At 45.1% G+C, this 24,293-nt stretch overlaps 1 protein-coding gene across 1 annotated transcript in view; it reads right to left on the bottom strand.

Moving 5' to 3' along the window:
* Positions 1-24,293, bottom strand: part of LOC138297149 (adhesion G-protein coupled receptor F3-like) — a 385,565-nt gene that overhangs the window by 149,116 nt on the left and 212,156 nt on the right. Inside the window, exon 8 of the mRNA XM_069236640.1 lies at positions 18,187-18,405. Coding sequence (XP_069092741.1) covers positions 18,187-18,405 — 219 coding nt within the window. The remainder of the gene's footprint in view (positions 1-18,186; positions 18,406-24,293) is intronic.

Raw genomic sequence — 24,293 nt, 5'->3', positions numbered from 1 at the left:
CGAAAGGGGGGGGTAAGGGCAAACAGGATGAGTTCTCTAAAGGGCCCCAAACTGATTCCCAGGGTAAGGATTCCCAACCCCCCAGTGAAAAGAAGCCATGGTTCTCCAAAGGGAAGCCAATGGCAGGTGGTCCCCTACGTAAGTGCTATTCATGTAACCAGGTGGGTCATGTGAGGGGGGACCCCAAATGCCCCAAAAGTACACCGGCACCCACTGGTGCACCGTCCCAGGGTTTGGCCAGTGTAGCGCTTGGGGAGGAGTTGGTTTCAGGTGGGTGGGAACCAGCAGAAATGACCCTTGTCTCACTAGGGGACAGTGAGATGGTCCAGAGAAACCTAGTGCCTGATAACACTAAGAAGTACAGGCAATGGGTGACCATCAATGGACAGAGGGTGGAGGCTCTAAGAGACACTGGAGCCAGTGTGACTACAGTGAGGAGTCACCTGGTGTCTGAAGAGCAGATTGATCCCCGGGTACTTCACCAAGTAGTTGCAGTAGACAATTCTGAGCGCCTCTGCAGAGTGGCGCAGGTTCCCTTTGAATGGGGGGGGGTCTCAGGTTCCTGGAAAGTAGCTGTGAGTCCAACCATGCCTGTTGATTGTTTGCTAGGCAACGACCTGGAAGATTCCCCTTGGAAGGAGGTGGAACACAGGTCTCACTTGGAGATGTTGGGTCTGCCTGGGTGGGTATGCGTATCCACCCGGTCTATGGCAGCCAATCAGGGTAGTCAAGAGCCCCTGGAGCCTGAAACAGTGGCCCAGGGGACCGCCAAGAAGAGGAAAGGCAGGAGGCGCGGGAAACCCGCCCCAGAAGTTCCCACGGTCCGGGAGGAGGCAGAGCCTGAGGGTGATGCCCCGGAACCTACAGGGGAACAGGTGGCTGAACTGGGGGAGGTCCCCGAGCTGTCGCAGTGGCAGCAGGAAGGGGGACCCCCCAGGGAAGTATTCTGCACAGCGCAGAAGGAGTGCCCTACTCTTGAGGGACTGCGGCAGCAGGCTGCAGCCCAGGCGGCTGGCGGGGCGCCAGGTACTCACCTGATTTATTGGGAGGATGGCCTCCTGTATAGTGAGCCTAAGGTTCCTGAGCCGGGGTCAGCTCGTATGCTGGTGGTACCCCAGGGCTTCAGGACCTTCCTACTGGGTTTGGCTCATGATGTGCCTTTGGCAGGACATCTAGGGCAGGACAAGACCTATAAGAGGCTTGTCTCCCACTTTTACTGGCCCTTGATGAACAAGCAGTCAGCTGCTTATTGTAGATCTTGTCAGACTTGTCAGGCAAGTGGCAAGAGTGGGGGGAAATGCAAAGCTCCCCTCCAACCTTTACCGGTAGTCAGTACTCCCTTTGAAAGGGTAGGAATTGACATTGTGGGGCCTCTGGATCCCAAGACAGCCATGGGCAACAGGTTCATCCTGGTCTTGGTGGACCATGCCACACGGTACCCAGAAGCTATTCCTCTAAGGACGGTCACCGCCCCCGTGGTGGGACGTGCCTTGATGGGGGTTTTTACCCGCATGGGGTTCCCCAAGGAGGTAGTATCTGATAGGGGTACAAACTTCATATCCACTTATATGAAGTCTCTGTGGAAGGTGTGTGGGGTAACCTACAAGTTCACCACCCCTTACCACCCCCAAAGTAATGGTCTGGTTGAGAGATTCAACCGCACCTTGAAAGGCATGATTCAGGGCCTGTCAGAGCCCTTGAGGCGTAAGTGGGACGTCCTCTTGCCATGGCTTCTGTTCGCTTACAGGGAGGTGCCTCAAAAGGGACTTGGCTTTAGCCCCTTTGAGCTCATCTATGGCCACCCTGTGAGGGGACCGCTCAGTCTGGTGAAGGAGGCTTTGGAGAAAGCTCCTAGTAAACCACCCCAGGATGTATTTAGCTACATGCTGGCACTAAGAAACCAGACTGCCCGCTTCAGGAGTCTCGCTCAGGAGAACCTGGAAGCAAGCCAGGAGGACATGAAACGGTGGTACGACCAGAATACCACTCTGGTTGAGTTTCAGCCTGGACAAAAAGTGTGGGTCATGGCACCAGTGGAGCCTAGGGCTCTCCAAGATAAGTGGACTGGGCCTTTTGAGGTGGTGGAAAGAAAGAGCGAGGTCACCTATCTGGTAGACTTGCAATCCCCCAGGAACCCCTTGAGGGTCCTACATGTCAACCGCCTCAAACCACACTTTGAGCGAACTGAGCTATCCATGCTCCTAGCGACAGATGACGGGGTGGAGGAAGAGAGTGAGCCTCTTCCTGACCTCCTGTCTGCAGGAGAGAAAGATGGGTCTGTGGAGGGAGTGATCCTCTCCCCCTCCCTGACTGAGGAACAGCAGAGGGACTGTCGCCACGTGCTGGGACAGTTCGCCTCACTGTTTTCCCTGATCCCAGGAGTCACACACCTGTGCACACATGATGTGGACACTGGGGACAGTACACCTGTTAAACATAAGGTTTACAGGGTGACTGACAGGGTGAGGGCTTGCATTAAGGAGGAAGTCTCCAAAATGTTAGCCCTAAGGGTTATTGAGCACTCCAGCAGTCCTTGGGCCAGCCCAGTGGTCTTGGTCCCAAAGGCTACTGCTCCTGGTGCCACTCCAGAACTTAGGTTCTGTGTGGACTACCGGGGTCTCAATGCGGTCAGCAAGACTGACGCACACCCCATCCCCCGAGCTGATGAGCTCATTGATCGGTTAGGAGCTGCCAAGTACCTCAGTACGTTTGATTTAACATCTGGGTACTGGCAGATTGCCTTAACTGAAGGGGCAAAGGAGAGGTCAGCATTCTCTACCCCCGATGGGCACTTCCACTTCAATGTGATGCCCTTTGGGATGAAGAATGCCCCTGCCACCTTTCAGAGGTTGGTCAACCAGGTGTTGGCAGGACTGGATGAGTTCAGTGCCGCCTACCTGGATGACATTGCTGTGTTTAGTTCCACATGGGAGGAACACCTGCAACACCTCTGGAGAGTGTTAGAGGCCCTGCAGAAGGCAGGCCTCACTATTAAGGCGAGCAAGTGCCAAATAGGGCAGGGTTCTGTTGTGTACTTAGGACACCAGGTGGGGAGTGGCCAGGTGGCACCCCTACAGCCTAAGATTGACACGATTCTGGCTTGGGAGCCTCCCAAGACCCAGACTGAAGTGAGAGCCTTTTTAGGTCTCACAGGATACTATCGGAGGTTCGTTAAGGGATATGGTACCATTGTTACCCCCTTAACTGAGTTGACTTCTAAGAAGCAACCCAAGAAAGTGATCTGGACAGAGGCTTGCCAGAACGCTTTTGATGCCCTGAAGGCTGCCATGTGCACAGCACCTGTGCTGAAGGCACCTGACTACTCCACGGAGTTTGTTGTACAGACAGACGCCTCAGAGCATGGTATTGGAGCAGTACTCTCACAGCTGAATGAAGAGGGCCTAGATCAACCCGTAGCCTTCATTAGCAGGAGGTTACTACCCAGGGAACGTAGGTGGAGTGCCATAGAACGTGAAGCGTTTGCTGTGGTCTGGGCACTGAAGAAGCTAAGACCCTACTTGTTTGGGACTCACTTCCGAGTTCAGACCGACCACAGACCCCTCAGATGGTTAATGCAGATGAGGGGTGAGAACCCAAAACTGTTGAGGTGGTCCATTTCCCTACAGGGGATGGACTTTACGGTGGAACATCGACCCGGTACAGAGCACGCCAATGCTGATGGTCTGTCCAGGTTCTTCCGCCTTAGTGATGAGAACTCCCATGAGGTTGGGTAGTTGCTCCCCACTTTTAGCTGGGGGGGACACGTGTTAGACTTTTCATCCTTGGCGTGGTCTCCCTTAACTTTTTGCCTCTGTTCCCCAGGTTGTTGATGTGTGCTGGACTCTGATTTTGCTGTTTTTGTTACTCTGGGCACTTTACCACTGCTAACCAGTGCTAAAGTGCAAGTGCTCCTGTTTAAATTGTATGTAAGTGGTTCATCCATGATTGGCATATTTGAATTACTAGTAAGTCCCTAGTAATGTGCACTAGAGGTGCCAGGGCCTGTAAATCAAATGCTACTAGTGGGCCTGCAGCACTGGTTGTGCCACCCACATGAGTAGCTCTGTAATCATGTCTCAGACCTGCCCCTGCAGTGTCTGTATGTGTATTTTTACACTGTAAATTCGACTTGGCAAGTGTACCCACTTGCCAGGCCTAAACCTTCCCTTTCCTTACATGTAAGGCACCCCTAAGGTAGGCCCTAGGTAGCCCCAAGGGCAGGGTGCAGTGTATGGATAAGGTAGGACATATAGTAATGTGGTTTATATGTCCTGACAGTGAAATACTGCCAATTTCGTTTTCACTGTTGCAAGGTCTGTCTCTCTCTCATAGGATAATATGGGGGCTACCTTTAAATATGATTAAAGTGTAGATTCCCCTAGAGAATAGATGGACAGGTGGAGTTTGGGATCCCTGAACTCACAATTTAAAAATACATCTTTTAGTAAAGTTGATTTTGAGATTGTGCGTTTGAAAATGCCACTTTTAGAAAGTGAGCATTTTCTTGCTTAAACCATTCTGTGACTCTGCCTTGTTTGTGGATTCCCTGTCTGGGTCAGCTTGACAGTTGGGTTGTTTTTCACCTCACACCAGACAGTGACACAAAGGGAGCTGGGGTGTGATCTGCATTTCCTGATTAGCCATCTCTGCTAGGAGGGAGGGGTGGAGTGGTCACTCTCATCTGAAAGGACTGTGCCTGCCTCTGACAATGCTGTCTCCAGCCCCCTGGTGTGTGTCTGAGGCCTTGCCTGGGCAAGGCAGGATTTCACAAGAAGGTGTGAGTCCCCTTTGAAGAAAGGTGACTTCAAAGACTAAAATGGGTATAAGAAGGGCACCCAAACTTACAAACTTTAGAAACACTTCTGGAATCAAGGGGAACCTCTGCCTGGAGAAGAGCTGATCGCTGAGGAACAAGTGCTGCCCTGCCTGTGACTGTGCTTTGTGGAGCTTTCCTGCAGTGCTGCTTCTGCCTGAGTAAGAGGGCAAAGACTGGACTTTGTGTGCCTTCCATCTTGAAGAAGAAATCTCCAAGGGCTTGATGTAGAGCTTGCCTCCTGTTGTTGAAGTCTCAGGGATAGCAAAGACTTCTTCCTGCCAGCACCTGGAGTCTCTGGAGAGACCCCTACTCTGCTCTGTGGTGCCCTTCCAATTCCTGGGACCCTGAAAGGAGAGGCTGGCAGCCTAAGGACAAAAATACACGCACCGAGCGCCGTGCGGAGAAAAGATCGACGCGAATCCGATCGCGGCTGAGAAAACGACGCGACGCCGGTTCTGCAGCTGAGAAACGACGCCGCAGGAAACGCGACCGAAAAACCGACGCCCGGAGCAGGAGAAACGACGCGCAGCATCGCTGACGGAGGCTGAGAGATCGCACCCTGCGCCGCGGGACTTTCGGATCGTCGTGTGGCTGGCTTTTTCAACGCGCACCGCCGTGCCGAGTTGTTTTCGACGCACACAGCCGTGCAGGGTTACTTTCGACGCACACCGCCCGTGCGGGGTTATTTTTGACGCAAACCAGGTACATTTTCACGCTAGCAGCGCTAGTGTGGTGTTACAACTACCTAAAGACTCTTTTTATTTTAAACCTTTAAAAAATCATAACTTGACTGGTGTATGTTGGATTTTTGTCGTTTTGGTCTTGTTTTGTCTAGATAAATATTTCCTATTTTTCTAAACTGGTGTTGTGTCATTTTGTAGTGTTTTCATTAAGTTACTGTGTGTGTTGGTACAAATACTTTACGCCCAGCACTCTGAGGTTAAGCCTACTGCTCTGCCAAGCTACCAAGGGGGTAAGCAGGGGTTAGCTGAGGGTGATTCTCTTTTATCCTAACTAGAGTGAGGGTCCTTGCTTGAACAGGGGGTAACCTGACTGTCAACCAAAGACCCCATTTCTAACAAGGGGTCTCTGACGTCACCTGCTGGCACTGGCCACTCAAATGCTCCCAGAGTTCCCTGACCATCCTGAAAGCAAAATGGCAGAACCAGGGGATACTCTGGAGGAGCTCTGGGCACCACCCCTGGGGTGGTGATGGACAGGGGAGTGGTTACTCCCCTTTCCTTTGTCCATTTTCGTGCAAGAGCAGGGATTGGGGGTCCCTGAACTGGTGTAGAATGGATTGTGCATGGAGGGCACTATTAGTGCCCTTCAAAGCATTTCTAGAGGCTCTGGGAGGATACCCCTCCCATGCCTGTAACACCTATTTCCCAAGGGAGAGGATGTAACAACCCTCTCCTAAAGGAAATGCATTGTTCTGCCTTCCTGGGATTGAGCTGCTCAAACCCCAGGAGGGCAGATGCCTGTCTGTGAGGTGGCAGCAGCTGGGGCTGCAGTGAAAACTTCAGAAGGCTAGTTTGACAGTCCATGGTGGAGCCCCCAGGGTGCATGGAATTGGCCCCCCAATACTAGAATCAGTATGAGGGTACAATTCCCAGTTGCTAGACACTTCACATGGCCAGATTCGCAGTTACCATTGTGAAGCTACATATATGTATTGCCCTATATGTAGTGCACACTTATAATGGCGTCCTCGCACTCACGAAGTGCAGGAACATGGGCCTGGACAAAGTGGGGGCACCTCTGCTAGTGCAGGGATACCCTCACACACAGGTGCTATACACCTAACCTTCAGGGTATATAGGTTAGACATATGTGTGACTTATAAGTGACCTAGTGCAGTAAAAATGGCTGTGAAATAGTGCTTACACTATTTCGCTCAGGCTGCAATGGCAGTTCTGAAAAAGGATTGTATGAGCTCCTTTAGGGTGGCAAAAGAAATGCTGCAGCCCATAAGGATCTCCTGGAACCCCAATTCCCTGGGTACCTAGGTACCATATACTAGGGACTTATAAGGGGAGGTCCAGTATGCCAGTTTGGAGTGGAATACTAAGTTACCAGTATGTAAGTACAAATTTGTAATCAGAGGGAGCATAAGCACTGGAGTTCTGGTTAGTAGGACTCCAGTGACACAGTTAAGCACACTGACAAAAACAGTGAAACAAACTGACAAGTAGGCCACTACCTATTAGCAGGTTCCCAGAGACACATTAAAAACAAATTCACAAACACTGACAAACAGGCCAAAAATGGGGGTAACCATTCTAGAAAGAGGCTACGTTCTCACACTTTGGAGGATAGCAAATAGGACTTACCATTGCACACCTATGGTGCATGTGTTACAAGGAGGAAACCTGTGATTTTGGGCAGTCTACTGATCCAGTATCTTTGAGTTGGAAACTCAGTGAGTATGGTTGCTGGTTGTAGTTTGAGAGAGAGGCAAATAGTGCCATTGAAAAACTGGTGTTGGGTGTATTCTGTAAGCCAATGAATCATTGGGAAAATCAGAGCAATGTGTGCAGTTGGAGTGTGTGTGGCTCAGCTGATGTCAGATACTGCTGGGAAAGTTGTCTAGTGGTCAATTGTCTCAACTGTTGACAGGTTTATATGTGGCTAAAGACAGATGATGCTCCTATTGATGTAAACAACCTTTAAAGTGCAGCCTTTACCATGATGTGCTTTTAATATGGAGCCTTTACCATGCAAATACGTACCACAAATGTAAGTATTTGTGCCTTTGTCATGCATGCCTTTACTATGCAGGTATTTTTTTAAACAACATAACTTTTGTGTTATTTAAAGTTAAAAAATAATGTAAGTGTGGGTAGCTTTAAAGGGAGTTGCGGATGCAGTAATTTTAGGGTTCAGAGGTGGGCAGTGATAAAGAAAACCATAAATTTAGGGCTTAGGGTGGGCAGTGGTAAAGGCAGTAATGGAACTTTTAGGTTTTAGGATTGAGTAGTTGTTGGAAATGGCCCTTTCTGCAAGGTCATCCCCAGACATTTTGCCTTTTACCTTCATTTTTGGTGATTTTGTTTATGCTGACTTTAGGACTCTGGGCACTTTACCACTGCTAAGCAGTGGTAAAGTGCTGGTGCTCTCTGCTTAAAACATGGTAATACTGGCTTATCCACAATTAGCAGATTTTAATTTACGTATAAGTCCCTAGTAAAGTGCACAACCTGTGCCAGGGCCTGTAAATTAAATGTTACTAATGGGTCTGCAGCACTGATTGTGCCACCCACTTAAGTATCCCTTCAACATGCCTCAGGCCTGCCATTGCAGAGCCTGTGTGTGCAGTTTTAAACTGCCATGTCAGCCTTGCAAGTTAACCTTCTTGCAAGGCCTAAACCTTCCTTTTTAATACACATACGTCACCTCTAACATAGGCCCTAGACAGTCCAAGGGCAGGGTGCAGTGTATTTAAAAAGTAGGACAAGTAAGTTTACGTTTTACATGTGCTAGTAGTGAAAAACTCTTAAATTCTCTTTTCACTACTGCATGGCCTATTTCTACCATAGGATAACGCTGGGATTACCTTATTATATTTTATAAGTGTAATTTCCAATTGGGAAGAAATGGAACCCCCTAAGTTCTGTGTCTGAAATCACAATTTAAACTTTTTTTAAATTGTAATTCTGAAAATGCCACTTTTAGAAAGTTGGCATTTTCATACATTAGCCATTTGGGCCCCCATCATGACATTGGCGGTAAATCCCGCTTACCGGCGCAATGACGACCACCAACATACCGCTGTGGTGTTAAATATCCGTTTGCCATATTATGACACACACACACACCAAAACTGCCACATACACAAATCCGCCAGCCCAAAGGTGTGAGTGGGTCTGAAAGTGGGTGTGTGAGTCTATGAGTTGGTCTGAGTGAGTGTATGAGTGTCTGAGAGGGTGTGTGAGTGGGCACTGAGTGCATGTATAAGTGAATGAATTAGTGTATGAATGAATCTGGTTTTCTTCCAAATTTGTTCATATTTGTGTATTTTGAGAATGATTTCTGCATGGTGAATCAAAATTATTTTAAACCCATAATTTGCCCCTAAAACACACCTATATCAAACCCTGGGGTTAGGGTACCTTCACCCTGACTCCTTATGCCACTTTGAATTTGGATTTTCACCCCCCGGAGACTGTGTCCCGTGAAATAAAATTGTGGACAACTTTCTAGTCAGGTTGTGGGCAGCCAATTACAGCTCTTCTTTTCCCCATGCATATTTGCAAATGCTTGGGAATTTTTGCGATCTATTCGTGAAGGATCCACATCCCCAGATGTCTAAACTTATTTTCCCTTTAATATCTCAAAAATTACTGCATGGATTTACACCAAACAAGCAAAAGCGTGATCTGAAAACAATGACGCTTCACTCATGGAGGCTGCAATATACACTCTTCATTTGGTTATATGTCGGAACCACTTGTGCCTAAACCACCCGTGGCTCAACAACGAGGTCAGAACAACGACCTCGTTCTAAATACTAATGCCTTTACCATGAATGCGTTTACGATGATTTTACCGTTGTAAACGCATTCCTGGTAAAGGCATTACCAATCACCATGCACAACCCAGCATGCTTCCGCCCCAGCCCCCCACCCCACCCCATCCCTTAAACCTAAACCCTGACCACCCTCCCCCCAAACCCTAATCACCCCCAGCCCCCCACCCCACACCAAAAACTAAAAATACCCAGGGTCCCCACCCCGCCCCTAAAACCTAAACCTTGCCCCCTCTAAACCCTAATCACCCCCAACGCCCCAAAACAGCCCCAGTCCCAGCCCAGCTTACCTCCTCCTTCACCGCGTCCACTCCGTCTCCCTTCTGTACCTTAACCACGCATGTACGTTGTTCAGACATGCGTGGTTAAGGTACCAAAACCAGGGAGTCGTGGAAAACGAAAGCGTTGTTTCGCTTTCGTTTTTCACAACCTTTTGGTTCCGGACTCGTTCTTCAGGGTGTTTCCCTCTTCATTTATTTCTCATGTATTGCTCATGGTGAAAGCTTTCCATCAGACACCCCGACGTGTTTCGACAGTATGTGTCATGAGAAATACATGAGAAATAAATGAAGAGTGTACACTGCAGCCTCCGGGAGTGAAGCATCTTCTTTGGAGATTAATTTGTGAGGGTTCTGGTCTTAACCCTTAACCTTAACCTTGTTTGTTCGTGTAATAAATCAAAGTGGCAGCACCTAGCATCGAAGAACTGTGGAGAATTATGGAGTAGACGAGAAGATACTTATTTTCTGCATGTGTACATAACACTGGAAGACAAGTGACTGTGGTCTGACTTCTAAAAGTGCTTGGCACTACCCCGAAATGGAAGGCACCATCTCATCACAGAAAATATGGTGAGGAGATGCCCCTTAAGTTTCTTATAATGCCGATGTTGCCCTGTAAATGATACAAGCAGGGTCCGGATGCTGCGTGCATATATTTTTTGTTTATATGGCTGAAAGCATGTCAAGCATGAAATTGATTGGGAGCTCAAATGTTATATGTAAATGAAGGGACAATGAGGATGGCGTTTATAAGGCACCGTTTATTATGAGCGTATTGGTTTAAGAAATGACACATACTACTATATAATTTGAAGTGAAATAAATGTGCTGAAAGTAAAAAGAAAAATTCTGCAATGACTAGTGAATGAAGAAGCATTGAGGATGGCATTTAAAAGGCACAGATTATCACGAGCATGACGGTTTAAGAAATGACAAAATTAAAATTGCATATTACCATATAATTTGAAGTGAAATAAAGGTGTTGAAGGTACAAGGAGAAATTTCTCAATGACTCTCAGGTGTGGAAAGCTGTGGACTACCAATCCCAGAATGCTGCATATAAATCCGGACAGCAGGAGAGAATTAGAATTAGCAGACTAAACCACCTGGAAGAAGACAGTATGTCGAAACGCATCGTGGTGTCTGATGGAAATCTTTCATGAGAAATACATGAGAAATTAATGAAGAGAGTATATTGCAGCCTCCGGGAGTGCAGCGTCGTTCTTTTGAGATTAATTTATAAGGGTTCTGGTAGTAAGCCTAACGCTGCACCAGAAGGAACAGCACGTCGCTACTTGTGATCTATTGTTTGTTTATATATATATATATTATATATATATATATTATATATAACCTTTATGTGGGTAGCATGCCATGACTTACATTTTTAGCTCATTTGTATTCAAGATGGGCATAGGTGTGTTGTGTAGATTTTTAAAAGTTGCTTTACAAAGAAAGGCTATTCCCACTAAACCTGCAGTTATAATCATAATCTTAGACGGAAGGATCACATAATGCATAGACCTAGACAACCTGGAGAACTCTCTGGAATCAGTGAACAGTGCTCCCATGAAAAGAGGAATGGACCATGCACCTTCAGGATCACAGATGATGGATGACCCTTGTCTACAACCATCTGGCCCATCAAGCTTCGTGGACTGACCCACGGGCTCGAATAGGGAGGACCTGCACCAGATTGTGGGATCATGGATCCGAGATAGAAGCAAATCTAGAAGTGCCCTGAATGGGGACTCTATGATGTGTAGCAGTATTCTCCCTCCTGTGTGTTTCCCATTGATAACCCCTTGCTACAGAACTTATGTTAGGGTCCAACATCTCTATAGTTCTACTGAATAGTATTGTTCTTCATTTACTGAAATTCATACATAATAGGCCCCTCCTCACCTTTACAAACATTTCAGGTAAAACTGCTCAACTCCACCATGATGGAAGTACAGGTCTTAGAAAACAAGAACAGTCTATGGGATTCAACCTAGTGGCTGTCAGTGGTAGGACCCACACGAAAACCCAGCGACCACACCAGATAACTTAGAAACATGACAGTGCAAGTCAATACATTAGGTTCCCCCTTAAATTTCTGAAAATAGAGCTTAATCCAGGCATTAATCCACCAGTGGCATGACATTCAATGTCTAAGAGAAGACCTAAATTCAGGTGACAGTCCACCACTAGCACGTGAGAGTGATTACGTTTTATTAATTAATTAGTGGCATATATGTACCATATGTCAGCTAATACATATGCAGTTTTAAGGCTTAGCAGAGAAAATAACCTAGAAATGAAAACGTGCAAGTTTAAATGTAGTGGACATTTGTGACTACTAGTCATATTTCTGACACTACGTTTAACATACAAATATTTTGCATTCATAAGTGTATGAATTATTATTAACCATTAATATGAAAGTTTTATATTCAAGTAGGAACGGTAGAAATTAAATGGATTTTGGAGTATTAACCCCTTCGCTGCCAGGCCTTTTCCCCAACACATGCCAGGGCTTTTTTGGCTATTTGGGGCTGTTTGCGCTTAGTCCCTCATAACTTTTTTTACACATAAGCTACCCACTCCAAATTTGCGTTATTTTTTCCAACATCCTAGGGATTCTAGAGATACCCAGGGTTTGGTGGGTTCCCCTGAAGGAGACCAAGAAATTAGTCAAAATACCACAAACCTTTAGTTCTTTTTTAAAAAATGGGAAAAAAGGGCTGCAGAAGAAGGCTTGTTATTTTTTCCCTGAAAATGGCATCAACAAAGGGTTTGTGGTGCTAAAATTACCATCTTCCCATCTTTCAGGAACAGGCAGATCTGAATCAGAAAACTACATTTTTCAACACAATTTTGGCATTTTACTGGGACATACCCCATTTTACTATTTTTTGTGCTTTTAGCCTCCTTCCAGTTAGTGACAGAAATGGGTATGAAACCAATGTTGGATCCCGGAGAGCTAAACACTTCTAAAAAGTAGACAAAATTCTGAATTCAGTAAGGGGTCATTTGTGTAGATCCTACAATGTGTTTCTACAGAAAATAACAGCTGAAATTAAAAACTATTGAAATTGAGCTGAAAAAAATAGCCATTTTTCTCCATGTTTTACTCTGTACATTTTTTCTGCAATGTCAGATTTGTGAAAGTAGTATACCGTTACATCTGCTGGACTCTTCTGGTTGCAGGGATATATAGGGCTTGTAGCTTTATCAAGAACCCTATAATAGCCTTTCTTTATAAAGCAACTTTTGAAAATCTACACAACACACCTATACCCAGAGCCAATAAATGAGCTGCACCTTACAGTGGGTTTTCATTCTTTACCGGGTATACAGCAATTCATTTGGCGAAATATAAAGAGTGAAAAATAGGTATCAAGAAAACCTTTGCATTTACAAAATGGGCACAAGATAAGGTGTTGAGAAGCAGTGGTTATTTAAATATATCTGAAGTTTGGGGTCCCCATACTAGCAAGTGAATTACAGGGCATTTCTCAAATCGACATTTTTTTTCACACACTGTCTTACATTTGGAAGGAAAAAAAGTATAGAAAGACAAGGGGCAAGAACACTTGTTCTGCTATTCTGTCTTCCCCCAAGTCTCCCGATACAAATGGTACCTCACTTGTGTGGGTCAGCCTAACGCCTGCGACAGGAAACGCAATACGGACAGATCACATTTTTTACATTGAAAACTGTTTTTTGGAAAGTTCCTAGCTGTGGATTTTCATCTCTAGCTCAGCCAGCACCTAGGGAAACCTACCAAACCTGTGCACTTTTGAAAACTAGACACCTAGGGGAATCGAGGATGGGGTGACTTGTGGGGCTCTCCCCAGGTTCTGTTACCCAGAATCCTTTGCAAACCTCAAAATTTTGCCAGAAAAAACACTTTTTCCTCACATTTCAGTGACAGAAAATTCGGAAATCTGAGAGGAGCCACAAATTTCCTTCCACCCAGCGTTCCCCCAAGTCTCCAGATACAAATGGTACCTCACTTGGGTGGGTAGGCCTACTGTTCGCGAAAGGAAATGCCCCAAAACACTATCTGGACACATCAAAATTATCAAATACAAAACTACCTGTTTTTTTGGGGGGGGCTGCGTTTTTGGTCCTGGGCTCAACAGCCATACAGGGAAACCTACCACACCCAGACATTTCTGAAAACTAGACACCCAAGGGAGTCAAGGGAGGTGTGACTTACGTGGATCCCCTAGTGTTTTCTTAGCCAGATTCCTCAGCAAACCTCAAATTTAGCTAAAAAAAACATATTTTTCCCCAATTTCTGTGTGGGATCACTGCACCCGGCCCCCCAACATTCCCCTTAGTCTCCCGGTAAAAATGATACCTCACGTGTGTAGGAGCGCCAAGTGCCTGTGACAGGGAAGAGCCAAAAACATGTCAAAATTGAGGGGGAACCAAAGTGGGTCCAAAAGGGCAGTTTGAAAAAAAACATATTTAGGCTGATAAGTGGGGCAGCATTTTCATTGGTATAGGTGAGACAATGCTGGGTGGTAGGAATTTTGTGGATTCCTGCAGATTCCAGAATGTTCCATCACAAAAATGTGGAAAAATATGCGTGATTTCCAGCAACGTTGGAGGTTTGCAGGGCATTGTGGGTAAGAAAATGGTGTGAGGTCAATGTGAAGCACACCACCCTGGACTCACCCAGATGTCTAGTTTTCAGATGTGTCTAGGTCTTGTGGATTTTTCTTCATGGCATCATCCCAAAGTCCAAAATGTGCAGCCCTCACCCTTCCAACTGGGACGATTTTGAGAGTTAGCCAAGCTCTCATGGCCCAAATGTAAAACCAAAACTCAAAATAATCAAATGTCCTCTTGCTTGCCATGGGCAAGAACTTTTAGTGTGCGGAAGGAGAGCTGAAAGACTGTTACCCCTTTCAGTTGTGGTGGGGGCATAACCATGCCCATTCTGGTTGGTAGCCACCACCTCACCATTTTGTTTTTAATTCCCTGGCATCTAGTAGACTTTCTGCTCCCCCCACCCCCGGGCTGTGGATTGGCGGTAATTGCCCCATCTGCCCGCTGGTGGGCAGAACAACTTTGGCCCCATTTCATTGGGGGTGGGGGTATGGCCATACCGTCTCCCTCTTATCTTGAAAACAAAATCTTCCCTGGTCTCTGGTAGGCAGATCGGCCTAATAGAAATAGGCTGATCTGCCCCCAAGGGAAGTGGAAATAGCCTAAAATAAATTTGTCCCCCTAAGGGAAGCAACCCTTGTCTAAGGGGTCGCTTCCCTTGCATAAAACTGGCACACAAAAAAAATCCCTGGTGTCTAGTGGTTTCTGCTCCCGGGGGCAGAGCGGCCTAATAGAAATAGGCCAATCTGCCCCCAAGGTGGGCAGAAGTGGCCTGAAGACAATCTTCCCCCCAGAGGAGCGACCCTTGTCTAAGGGGTCGCTTCCCTCATATAAAAAAAGAAAATAAGGAAAAATAAATCCCTGGTGTCCAGGGGTTTCTGCCCCCCCCCCCCCTTGGGACAAATCAGCCTAATTACAATAGGCCAATAAATGGCCTAAAACAAGTTTCCCCCCTGCAGGGGAGCACCATTGCCTAAGGGGTCGCTCCCCTCACGTGAAACTGACAACAAAAAAAATCCCTTGTGTCTAGTGGTTTCTTCCCCGCTTGTGGGCAGATTGGCCTAATAAACATAGACTGATCCGCCCCCAAGGGGGGCAGAAATGTCCTAGAGTTAAATTTGCCCCCAGGGGAGCAACCGTTGCCTAAGGGGTCACTCCACACATATAAAAAAAATAAACACAAACAAAAAAAAAAGATCCCTGGTGTCTAGGGGTTTCTGCCCCCCCCCCCCCCGGGGCAGATCACCCTAATTATAAATTATAAGACTAACTTGCCCCCCTGGGGAGCCGCCCTTGCACAAGGGGTCGTTCCCTTATGCGTAAATATAAATAATAAAAAAAATCCCTGGTGTCTAATGGTTTCTGCCCAACTTGGGGGCAGATTGTCCTAATAAAAAATAGGCTGATCTGCCCCCAAAGAGGCAGAAATGGCCTAAAATGAATTTTGCCCCTAGGGGAGCGACCCTTGCCTAAGAGGTCGATCCCCATATATAAACAAAATAAAAGAAACAAATAAATTAGCCCTGGTGTCTAGTGGTTTCTGCCCTCCCGGGGGCAGATTGACCTAATTATAATAGGAACCTGGAAGGTCCATTTTGCAAGCAGTTATGGAAAATTGTATTTGTTTTCTCTTTTTTTCTTTTCTCTAGGCAGCAATGTACTGTTGAATGTTCTATTGTATTCAAAGAGAAGAGCATGTTTCAAGTTTAGCTAATGTAACAATATTTGTTCTAGCTGCTAAACTGCACAGGAAGGAAGATTCATGAAGCTTATGTGAAATAATATTATTTTAATTTATTGTGTGTCCTGGGAAAGGAGATGTTAGTTACAGATTATTAGAAAACGTAATATTTTTGTGGAACCCTGTGACAGAGGAAGCTGACAACGCACTTTTTCCTGAGAAGAATTCTGAATGTATCAAAACTTGGTGGTGCCATCTACATTGATTGGATGCTGAAATCGACGCCCAGAGTGTGCCCACTGGAAGGACAAATTAATGGATTTTGGGTGTTTTAATTAGTGAAGACCTTAGGATTCAAGGTCAGTCCCTCTCAGAATCTGCTTGATGTCAGTCCATCTTGAGATCTCCTTAGAGTCAGTTCTATGTTTGCTTAAGTCTGCTGCCCCATGCTGTCTTCTCTGAGTTCACTTGATGAATTTTCTCATTGTTGTCTTAATTGCTGTATTTGGTAATGTGGTTCAGTACTAATAAGACCAACTAATTCTGAACTGCTGATCTGTCCTATTTATCCTATGTACAGCTCGTGTTCTACACTGTCCTGATGCTGCTCTCAACTAATGTTGGAAGAAGGTGATCGTTCCTGTGGAATCATCCCGTCTGCTGTCCCATGAGGAGATGTATAACTACATATGGTTTTCTTGTAGTGAGTTACCCTAGTTAGATGTCTTCCAAATTAATTTTGCCTTCTTTTATTTTTGCTTTTGCCCCCATGTGTTAGCCTGTCCCCACACATGCAAGTCACAATTCTGGTTAGTATTAGGAATGGCCCAACTGTGAAATTGATTGAAAAAACTGTATTTTGCTTATTTACTGATGTCACCATCAGCTGCTTTGAATTCTAATAATATTGTGCATTTTGTGTTGTTGCTAATGTATATCATTCTTTTGGAATGTCTAACAGTATTGATGTTTAGTAGGTTGAATCTTTTTTGACGTTTTGGTCAGCCAATGGTTTTCATGTATGATTATAACTTAGTTCTGCCCATCATTTATGTGACACTGATTTTAAGATTGTATTAAAGCTTTGAAACTTTATTTGGTTTGGAGTTTGATTTAGTGTTGAATTTTTCCTTGTGTCTTAAATATTGTTTATAGTAAATTGTTGATGATTTGTGATTGAATATTTCATAATGCTACCTCCTTCACCAAGTCTAAAGATTCGGTCGACCTCCAGAGGGTGAGAGATTGATGTTGGTGTTGTTGATATTCCACCCATGCGCCTCAGGTTTCTGAACCCGAGGTGAGAAAAAGACCACCATGGTGCGCTTCATCACACGACCTTTAGTGTCTGAAAATAGACCTTAGTCCAGGTGACAATCCACCAGTGGCATGACTTTCAATGACTAAGAATAGACCTTGGTCCAGTTGACAACCCACCGATGCCATAACCTTCAATGTCTGAATACAGACCTAAATCCAGGTGACAATACATCAGTGCGTAAAGTTCTAGAGCTTGTCATTTCCATAGTGCATAATGTTTAGTGCTAATGTCTGAGACCCTGCTGTTTGTGATGTCACCATATACTCTTAGAATGCAGAGAAGGGTTTGAAGAGAAGGGCTTTTGCTTGAGGTGGTTGCCTGATCAGGCGCTCCTCCCAAGCAATCTCTGTATATTGCAAATAAACTTGACTTCTCTAAGTCCATTTGTGTGAGAATCTTACTACATGGTGGCATGACCTTCATTGTCTAAGGTAGACCTTAAACCATGTGACAATACATCAGTGGCATGACCTTCAATGTCTAAGGGTAGACCTTAAGCCAGATGACAATCCACCAGTGGCATGACCTTCAATGTCTGAAAATGAACCTAAATCCAGGTGACAATCCACCAGTGGCTTGACATCCAATGTCTAAAGGTAGACCTTAAACCAGGTGACAATCCACCAGTGGCATGACCTTCATCATACCATCCACTAGGTCGAAGAGATACTCTTCCATGTGGCTTGCTCTCTGGCTTCTGCACGCCTGAAATTGTAGGATTTCCTTTTACCACACATGCAGTGAAATGATTGCTATCTACTGGAATATCAGATAATCATTTTGGGATAATGATGAAGTGAAACGAGATTTGGACATGCTGATATTTATCTACGTGACTTAATATGCTTCATGACAGTGCGGGAAGGAAAACCTGGAACAATTATAAGGTAACACAAGTCATCAAAACAAAAACAAGAATAAACAGATTTAAAATTAGAAACGTATTTTACCAACCTGGCACTCCCGCTGTTACATTAGTGTTGTATGTCCAAGTGACATTATAGGTTTCGCCATCATTCTGTATACAGCACTGTAAGGAGAGTGATGCGTTTTTTCCGAGAATACTTTGCTGAATAGGAGATGTTATTATCTCAGCTGGGAGAAGCACCACGTTTACATCCGTCTCGTCTTCATGCAGCACTGAACCAGACGAAAACTGGCATATATACGTTCCTGCAACGCAGAAGGGTGTTGAAAATATATTATTCTCTGTGTGGCAGACCAAGAATACAGTGAAAACACATTACTTTTAATTTAATAGTTCATGCCATTACACAGTTGCGCCAGCTCTCCTCTGTCTGTGGGAGGAAGTCACTCTCAGAGTAATGGTGGGTGATAAACGAAAGGATTATGCCTTGATTCTCAAATACTGTCGGGTCTGGCTACGGACAGCTTTAGCAGGAATTAGAACTCATGCCATCTACACAGAAAATACTCAGATACAGTCTTTGGGGCAACTTCCTTTAGCCATTGGCCTGTTACACATCGTCAGCCACTGGAGAAGGTACTGTCGTGTTTAGATGAGTCCATAGTAGCATCCCTTCTTAACTTCATGCTATGGGTGATCAGTTGTATTCAACTGCCTAGCAGGTGTTTTCATGGCTGTGCATGGACAAAAAGTGTCTACACTCTGAAATGTAGATGAACTGCCCCAGTAGGAGCAGCCTCTGGCGCTCTTCGGAGATGGGCAGATGGAGGTGTGCTGCCCCTCTCCTGCCTCACTTCAGGAGGCTGCAGCTCGCAGAGGCAGTGGCTGCACCTCTACACGCCTCAAGTCATCTCGTTCTCACTGGAATTTGTGCTCGTGCATGCACAAGTGAAAACAAAACACACTGTATGCACCTGGGAAGTCAACAAAAACCAAACTGGGAATACGTAGCACAGATCGTCAACACTATAGACTGGAAATGGCACTTTAATTGTATTTCTAGTCTGTAGAGAGCACGCGACCATCTAACTCCTCTCCCAGGTTCCGACATCTTCAGCTGACTACCCCTGGACATTCCAGGACACACGACCTTACCACCGCAAACTATGGAAACCTGTAAATAAGCAGCAGCACACTACCCACCGAAATCTTCCCCCAATGGGAATCTAAAAACCGATAGCTGAACAGAAAACCCCCCAAAAAATGAATGTTAAAAAAGGTCCTTAATAACAACATATTAGGAAGGAAAGAACACAACGGAAGTCACTGAAAATCGTCCTTCCGGAAAACATTGTGATTTTTACTCCAGTTGCTTTTGCAACTTTTGCTTTTGCAACAAACAGTAGTGAACCAGGAGTGAAAAATGAGCAGCGCCCAATGTATACGACAACATAGAAACAAAATAACCTTGGAAAAAATGCCTTTGTTACACGACTTACAACGTAGGGTCGCAGGGAAGGCATAGCAAACCAAACACACCCACAAATTAGTAACAGCCAGAAGGACTGCTGATTCATGAAACTCATGGCACACAACAGCTGAGCATCAGTCAGCCATAAATTAGATCCGTCTAGCCCTGAAATAACGTTCATACCTCATTGATCACAGATAGTTCAAGTTGAAGAATAGTATGTTAGAAATTGAGTTATTGTTTGGCAGTCAGATTACCCCCTGTCCAAGCAAGGACCCTCTCTTTAGTCAGGGTAAATCACACACAATCCAAATAACCCTATGCCCACTCTCTGGTAGCTTGGCAATGAGCAGTCAGGCTTCACTTAAAAAGCAATGTGTAAGGTATTTGTGCAATAAATCATGCAATAGCACAGTATAATCACCACAAAAATACAACATACAGGTTTAGAAAAACATAGAATATTTATCTAGATAAAATAAGGTCAAAACTATCAAAATTTGATAAGTACACGCTGGAATATCACTTTAGAAAATGGTAAAAGGAGTCTTAATTTCTTAAAAGCAAAAAGTGTCTCTTGGAAGCACAAAGTACGTGGTTTGTGTCTAAATTATCTGCAAGGGACCGCAGAGGAGGAGATGCGTAGAAAACTGGGAGATGTGAGTCAGTTTCTCCGGGTGCACACAGACGACGTGTCTATATTTTTCACGCAGCAAGGGCCTTGCGTCGATTTCCGGCGCGCAGACTTGGATCCTCTTCGGGTTGCAGGGTATTTGGGTGCCCCGGGGATGATGCGGAGAAATCCTGGGCGTGCGGAATGAAGTCACAGGACCTGCGTCGATCTGGTGGGCGATGCAGGGAAATTTCTGTTGCACTGCAGGCGCTGCATCGATTCTTCTCACAGGAAGTCAGGCTGCATCATTCCGGCTCAGCTATGCGATGATCCAGTGGGCTATGCGTCCAAGTTCCGGTTGCCATGCTGTCACTGCATTGATCTCCACTCGGGGAGCCGGGCTGCTTCATTCCGGTTGAGTGAGCAGTGATTTACTCACCGCGATGCAGGCTGTGCGTCGATTCCAGCAGGCTGTGCGACGATTTTTCACCGCACATGGAGTTCTTTGCAGAGATGAAGTCTTTTTGGCCCTGAGACTTCAGAAAACAGGAGGCAAGCTCAATCCAAGACCTTGGAGAGCACTTCTCAACAGAGCCAAAAGGCCGCAAGGCAACAGCAAGCCAGCAGTCCTTTTCAGCAAAGCAGTCAGGTGAGTCCTTTGGGCATCCAGGCAGCTTCTCTTGGCAGGTTGCAGGTTCTGGTTCAGAGTTTCTTCCCCCAGTGGTATCTTGTCCAGATGTGTCTGAGATGAAAGGGTCAGAGGCCCTGTTTAAATACCCAAATGTGCCTTTGAAGTGCGGGAGACTTCAAAGAGTGGTTTAGAAGTGCACAAGGTCCCCTTTCAGTTCCATCCTGTCTGCCAGGGCCCCAGCAGGGGGTTTAGCAGTCCATTGTGTGAGGGCAGGCCACTGTCCTTTGACATGTGTCAGGCCCTTTACCCTCCCAGCCCAGAAAGACCCATTTAGTATGCAAATGTGTGGAGGTGTGACTGAGTATCCTGTGTTTGGGGTTGTGCGAGTGAAATGCACAAGGGAGCTGTCAACTAACCCAGCCAGAAGTGGATTGTTAGGCACAGAAGGATTTAAGTGCAGAGAAATGCTCACTTTCTAAAAGTGGCATTTCTAAAATAGTAATTTTAAATCCAACTTCACCAGTCAGCAGGATTTTGTCTTACCATTCCGGCCATACTAAATATGACCTTGTTACTCCTTTCAGATCAGAATCTACCACTCAAACAGTATATGAGGGTAGCCCTAATGTTAGCATATGAAAGGAGCAAGCCTCACAGCAGTTTAAAACAAATTTAGGAGTTTTACACTACCAGGACATATAAACTACACAGGTACATGACCTGCCTTTTACCGTAAATACCACCCTGCCCTAGGGCCTACCTAGTGCCTACCTTACGGGTGACTTTTATCTATAAAAAGGGGAGTTTAAGGTTTGGCAATTATTTTTAAATGCCAAGTCAAAGTGGCAGTGAAACTGCACACACAGGCCTTGCGGTGGCAGGCCTGTGACATGGTTAATGGCTCCTTATGTGGGTGGCACAACCAGTGCTGCAGGCCCAGTAGTATTATTTAATTTACAGGCCCTGGGCACATGTAGTGCAATTTGCTAGAGACTTACACGTAAATTCAATGTGCCAATTGGGTATGAGCCAATGTCCCTACGTTTTAGAGCGAGAGCATATGCACTTTAGAACTGATTAGCAATGGTAAAGTGCACAGAGTCCTAAAGCCAGCAAAAATTATGTCAGAAAAAGAGAAGGAGGAAGGCAAAATTTTGGGGGGTGACCCTGCAGAAAGACTATTTCTGACACAGTAATATTGTGCAAAACATGCATAATATTCATTTCAGACTGCATGCAAAAGTACTCTAACATCCTAGATGAAAAAACCCCAATCTGGCATCACATCATCAAACCACATCCCTAACTAATCTTGCGAATTGCACATCACCTTTATCGTACCTGATAACTAAATTAACCAGAAAATTACCAGGTGAGATATAGCTTGCATCAGTGGAATGCTAGTTTATGTATCACCTGTAATTAGGCCTGTAGACACAGGGGTACACTGACTGAGACATGCATAATGTAATGCTGTGTGAAAATCTGCAGCATTGCAGTGTATGGACGCAATGCTAAAGTAATGTCACCGGTGATGCAAAACACAAATTGTGTGATGCCTGTGTAAAGCTAAGCACTATCTTGCAACTAACATTGCGCCCAGTCAAATGCTATCTTGTGAGACTTTTCTACTCAAGGTAAACCATCAGTCATTACTCATATGACTGCCCAAAGGAGACTTGTGTAAGATGCATAACTTTTTTAAACGTTAGTCCAGGCTTCTCCAGAGAGTAGCTCAGCCACCTTGACGTATCTCTCCAGTGTGCAGACCAGCCTAATAAACTAGAACATTTTGAGTTGTTGAATTAATGTATTGATCCCACAATTGAAAAAGTGCATATATGAGATGAGAAATGTGTGTATTTTCAGAACTAATAAGCTGATGTTTGGAGAAAAATTGATTTCCAAAATAAATTTCAAGTTGATATATGAGTGATAAATGTAATAAATCATGCAGTATTACTAATATTACCCCCATGTCAGGTGCATTGCAGCTATGGCTGTCATGTGTTACCCATGTATAGGTAATCAAAATTCAAAACGCCTTTTTACCTTACCACTGGCAGCCCTGCGTGATGGACTAAACTGATCACTGCTGGTATATTGTATGGGGTGGCCATTCATGTAATCTTGTCTGATGTAGTCACTAATACAAGACTAATGATATTAGTAGCTCAGGAGGATTTTCATTGAATATAAGTAGTTCTTGTTACAGAAAAGGTTGGAGAACCCTGTGTTAGATATATTATGCCTCAAAAACTGACACAGATCCCCCATTCTGCAGTGCCTATGTATTGCAGCTGAGTTCATTTGACCGATTTCTACTCATCAGTAGGTAGTGCTAACTTTGCCTGACTTCAGTAGTCATAGGTTTAAGTGAAATCCAATGGGTTATTGCCCTGCTAACACCAGGTAATGTTCATTTTTCATAAATTAGAAGAGTTTTCATGTTATGTGACTCAATGCATTTTATTGCTCTGTTTGGGCCGAAAATTATTTTGTATGAGAAAGTTGATCAATGCTAAAATTGGCGCTTCTTTGCATCGCACAGACACCCACACAAAAGGGCACATTTCCTAACATTTTGTGCTTGCTTTGTATCATAAAAATAACGCAAATCAGCGTCAGATGCTTATTTGAAATTTGTTTGCCGGTGGAAAAAAATGTTTTGTGCTGGAAAGTCACCTGAAAGTAACCTAGTGCTGCTTTGCATTACTTAGTGCCAATAGGGAGTTCCATGGGTGGTTCATGGTGTTCCCATGTAACTGGTTATTAAGTCTGAACCATCTATCTTTGACCTATTTCATAGAATGGTGAAGTTAGGTAAATGTTACCAAGTGCACAGCTAGGTTGAAACAATGATGTGAAAAAAACTTTTACAGGACTGAACTGAACAGGAACTAAACAGGCTGAGAGTGTTTTGGTCAGGCCTAAATTAGATTTTGACAACCCGCTATTTGAGTAATTCCTGATTCAGCTGGAGTTATGACCAAATGAGGAATTAAAGGACTTGCAGGAAAAGCTTGACCCCCATGGACGTCATTTACTGCCTTGCCCTTTGCGACCCCTGGCACTGCCTTTGCGACCCCTGGCTTCAGAGGTGGCAAACAGTGCCAGGAAGACAGGGACAGCTCGTCCTTATGGACATGAGTTGAGGCTCCACTCTTTGTTTTCTATCCAATTTTTTATCGCACTAAGTGGATTATTATATATATTTCACTACTAGTGTAATAAAAATGAAGTACGATTAGGTGGAATGCGCCTTTCAATGGCAGCTAAGGTAAGTAAAAAATGGTTTTAAATATATGTTGTGCGCGTGCTTGCGGGTGAGTGTGTTATTTATGTGAGGGGGTGTATGTAAGTGTGAATTTGTATGTATCTGTGTGTGTGAGTGAAAGTAGAGGTCGAAGGGTGTGTGATGTTACTTCCGCTACCCCTGGCGTCCATGCGTGAGCCCCAGTTTTGTTTTCTTCCAGAC

The sequence above is a fragment of the Pleurodeles waltl genome, chromosome 5 (genome assembly GCF_031143425.1).
Source record: "Pleurodeles waltl isolate 20211129_DDA chromosome 5, aPleWal1.hap1.20221129, whole genome shotgun sequence".
NCBI classification, from domain to species: Eukaryota; Metazoa; Chordata; class Amphibia; order Caudata; family Salamandridae; genus Pleurodeles; species Pleurodeles waltl.
Note: the sequence above shows the minus strand (reverse complement) of the source record. Positions and strands in the feature narration are given on the sequence as shown.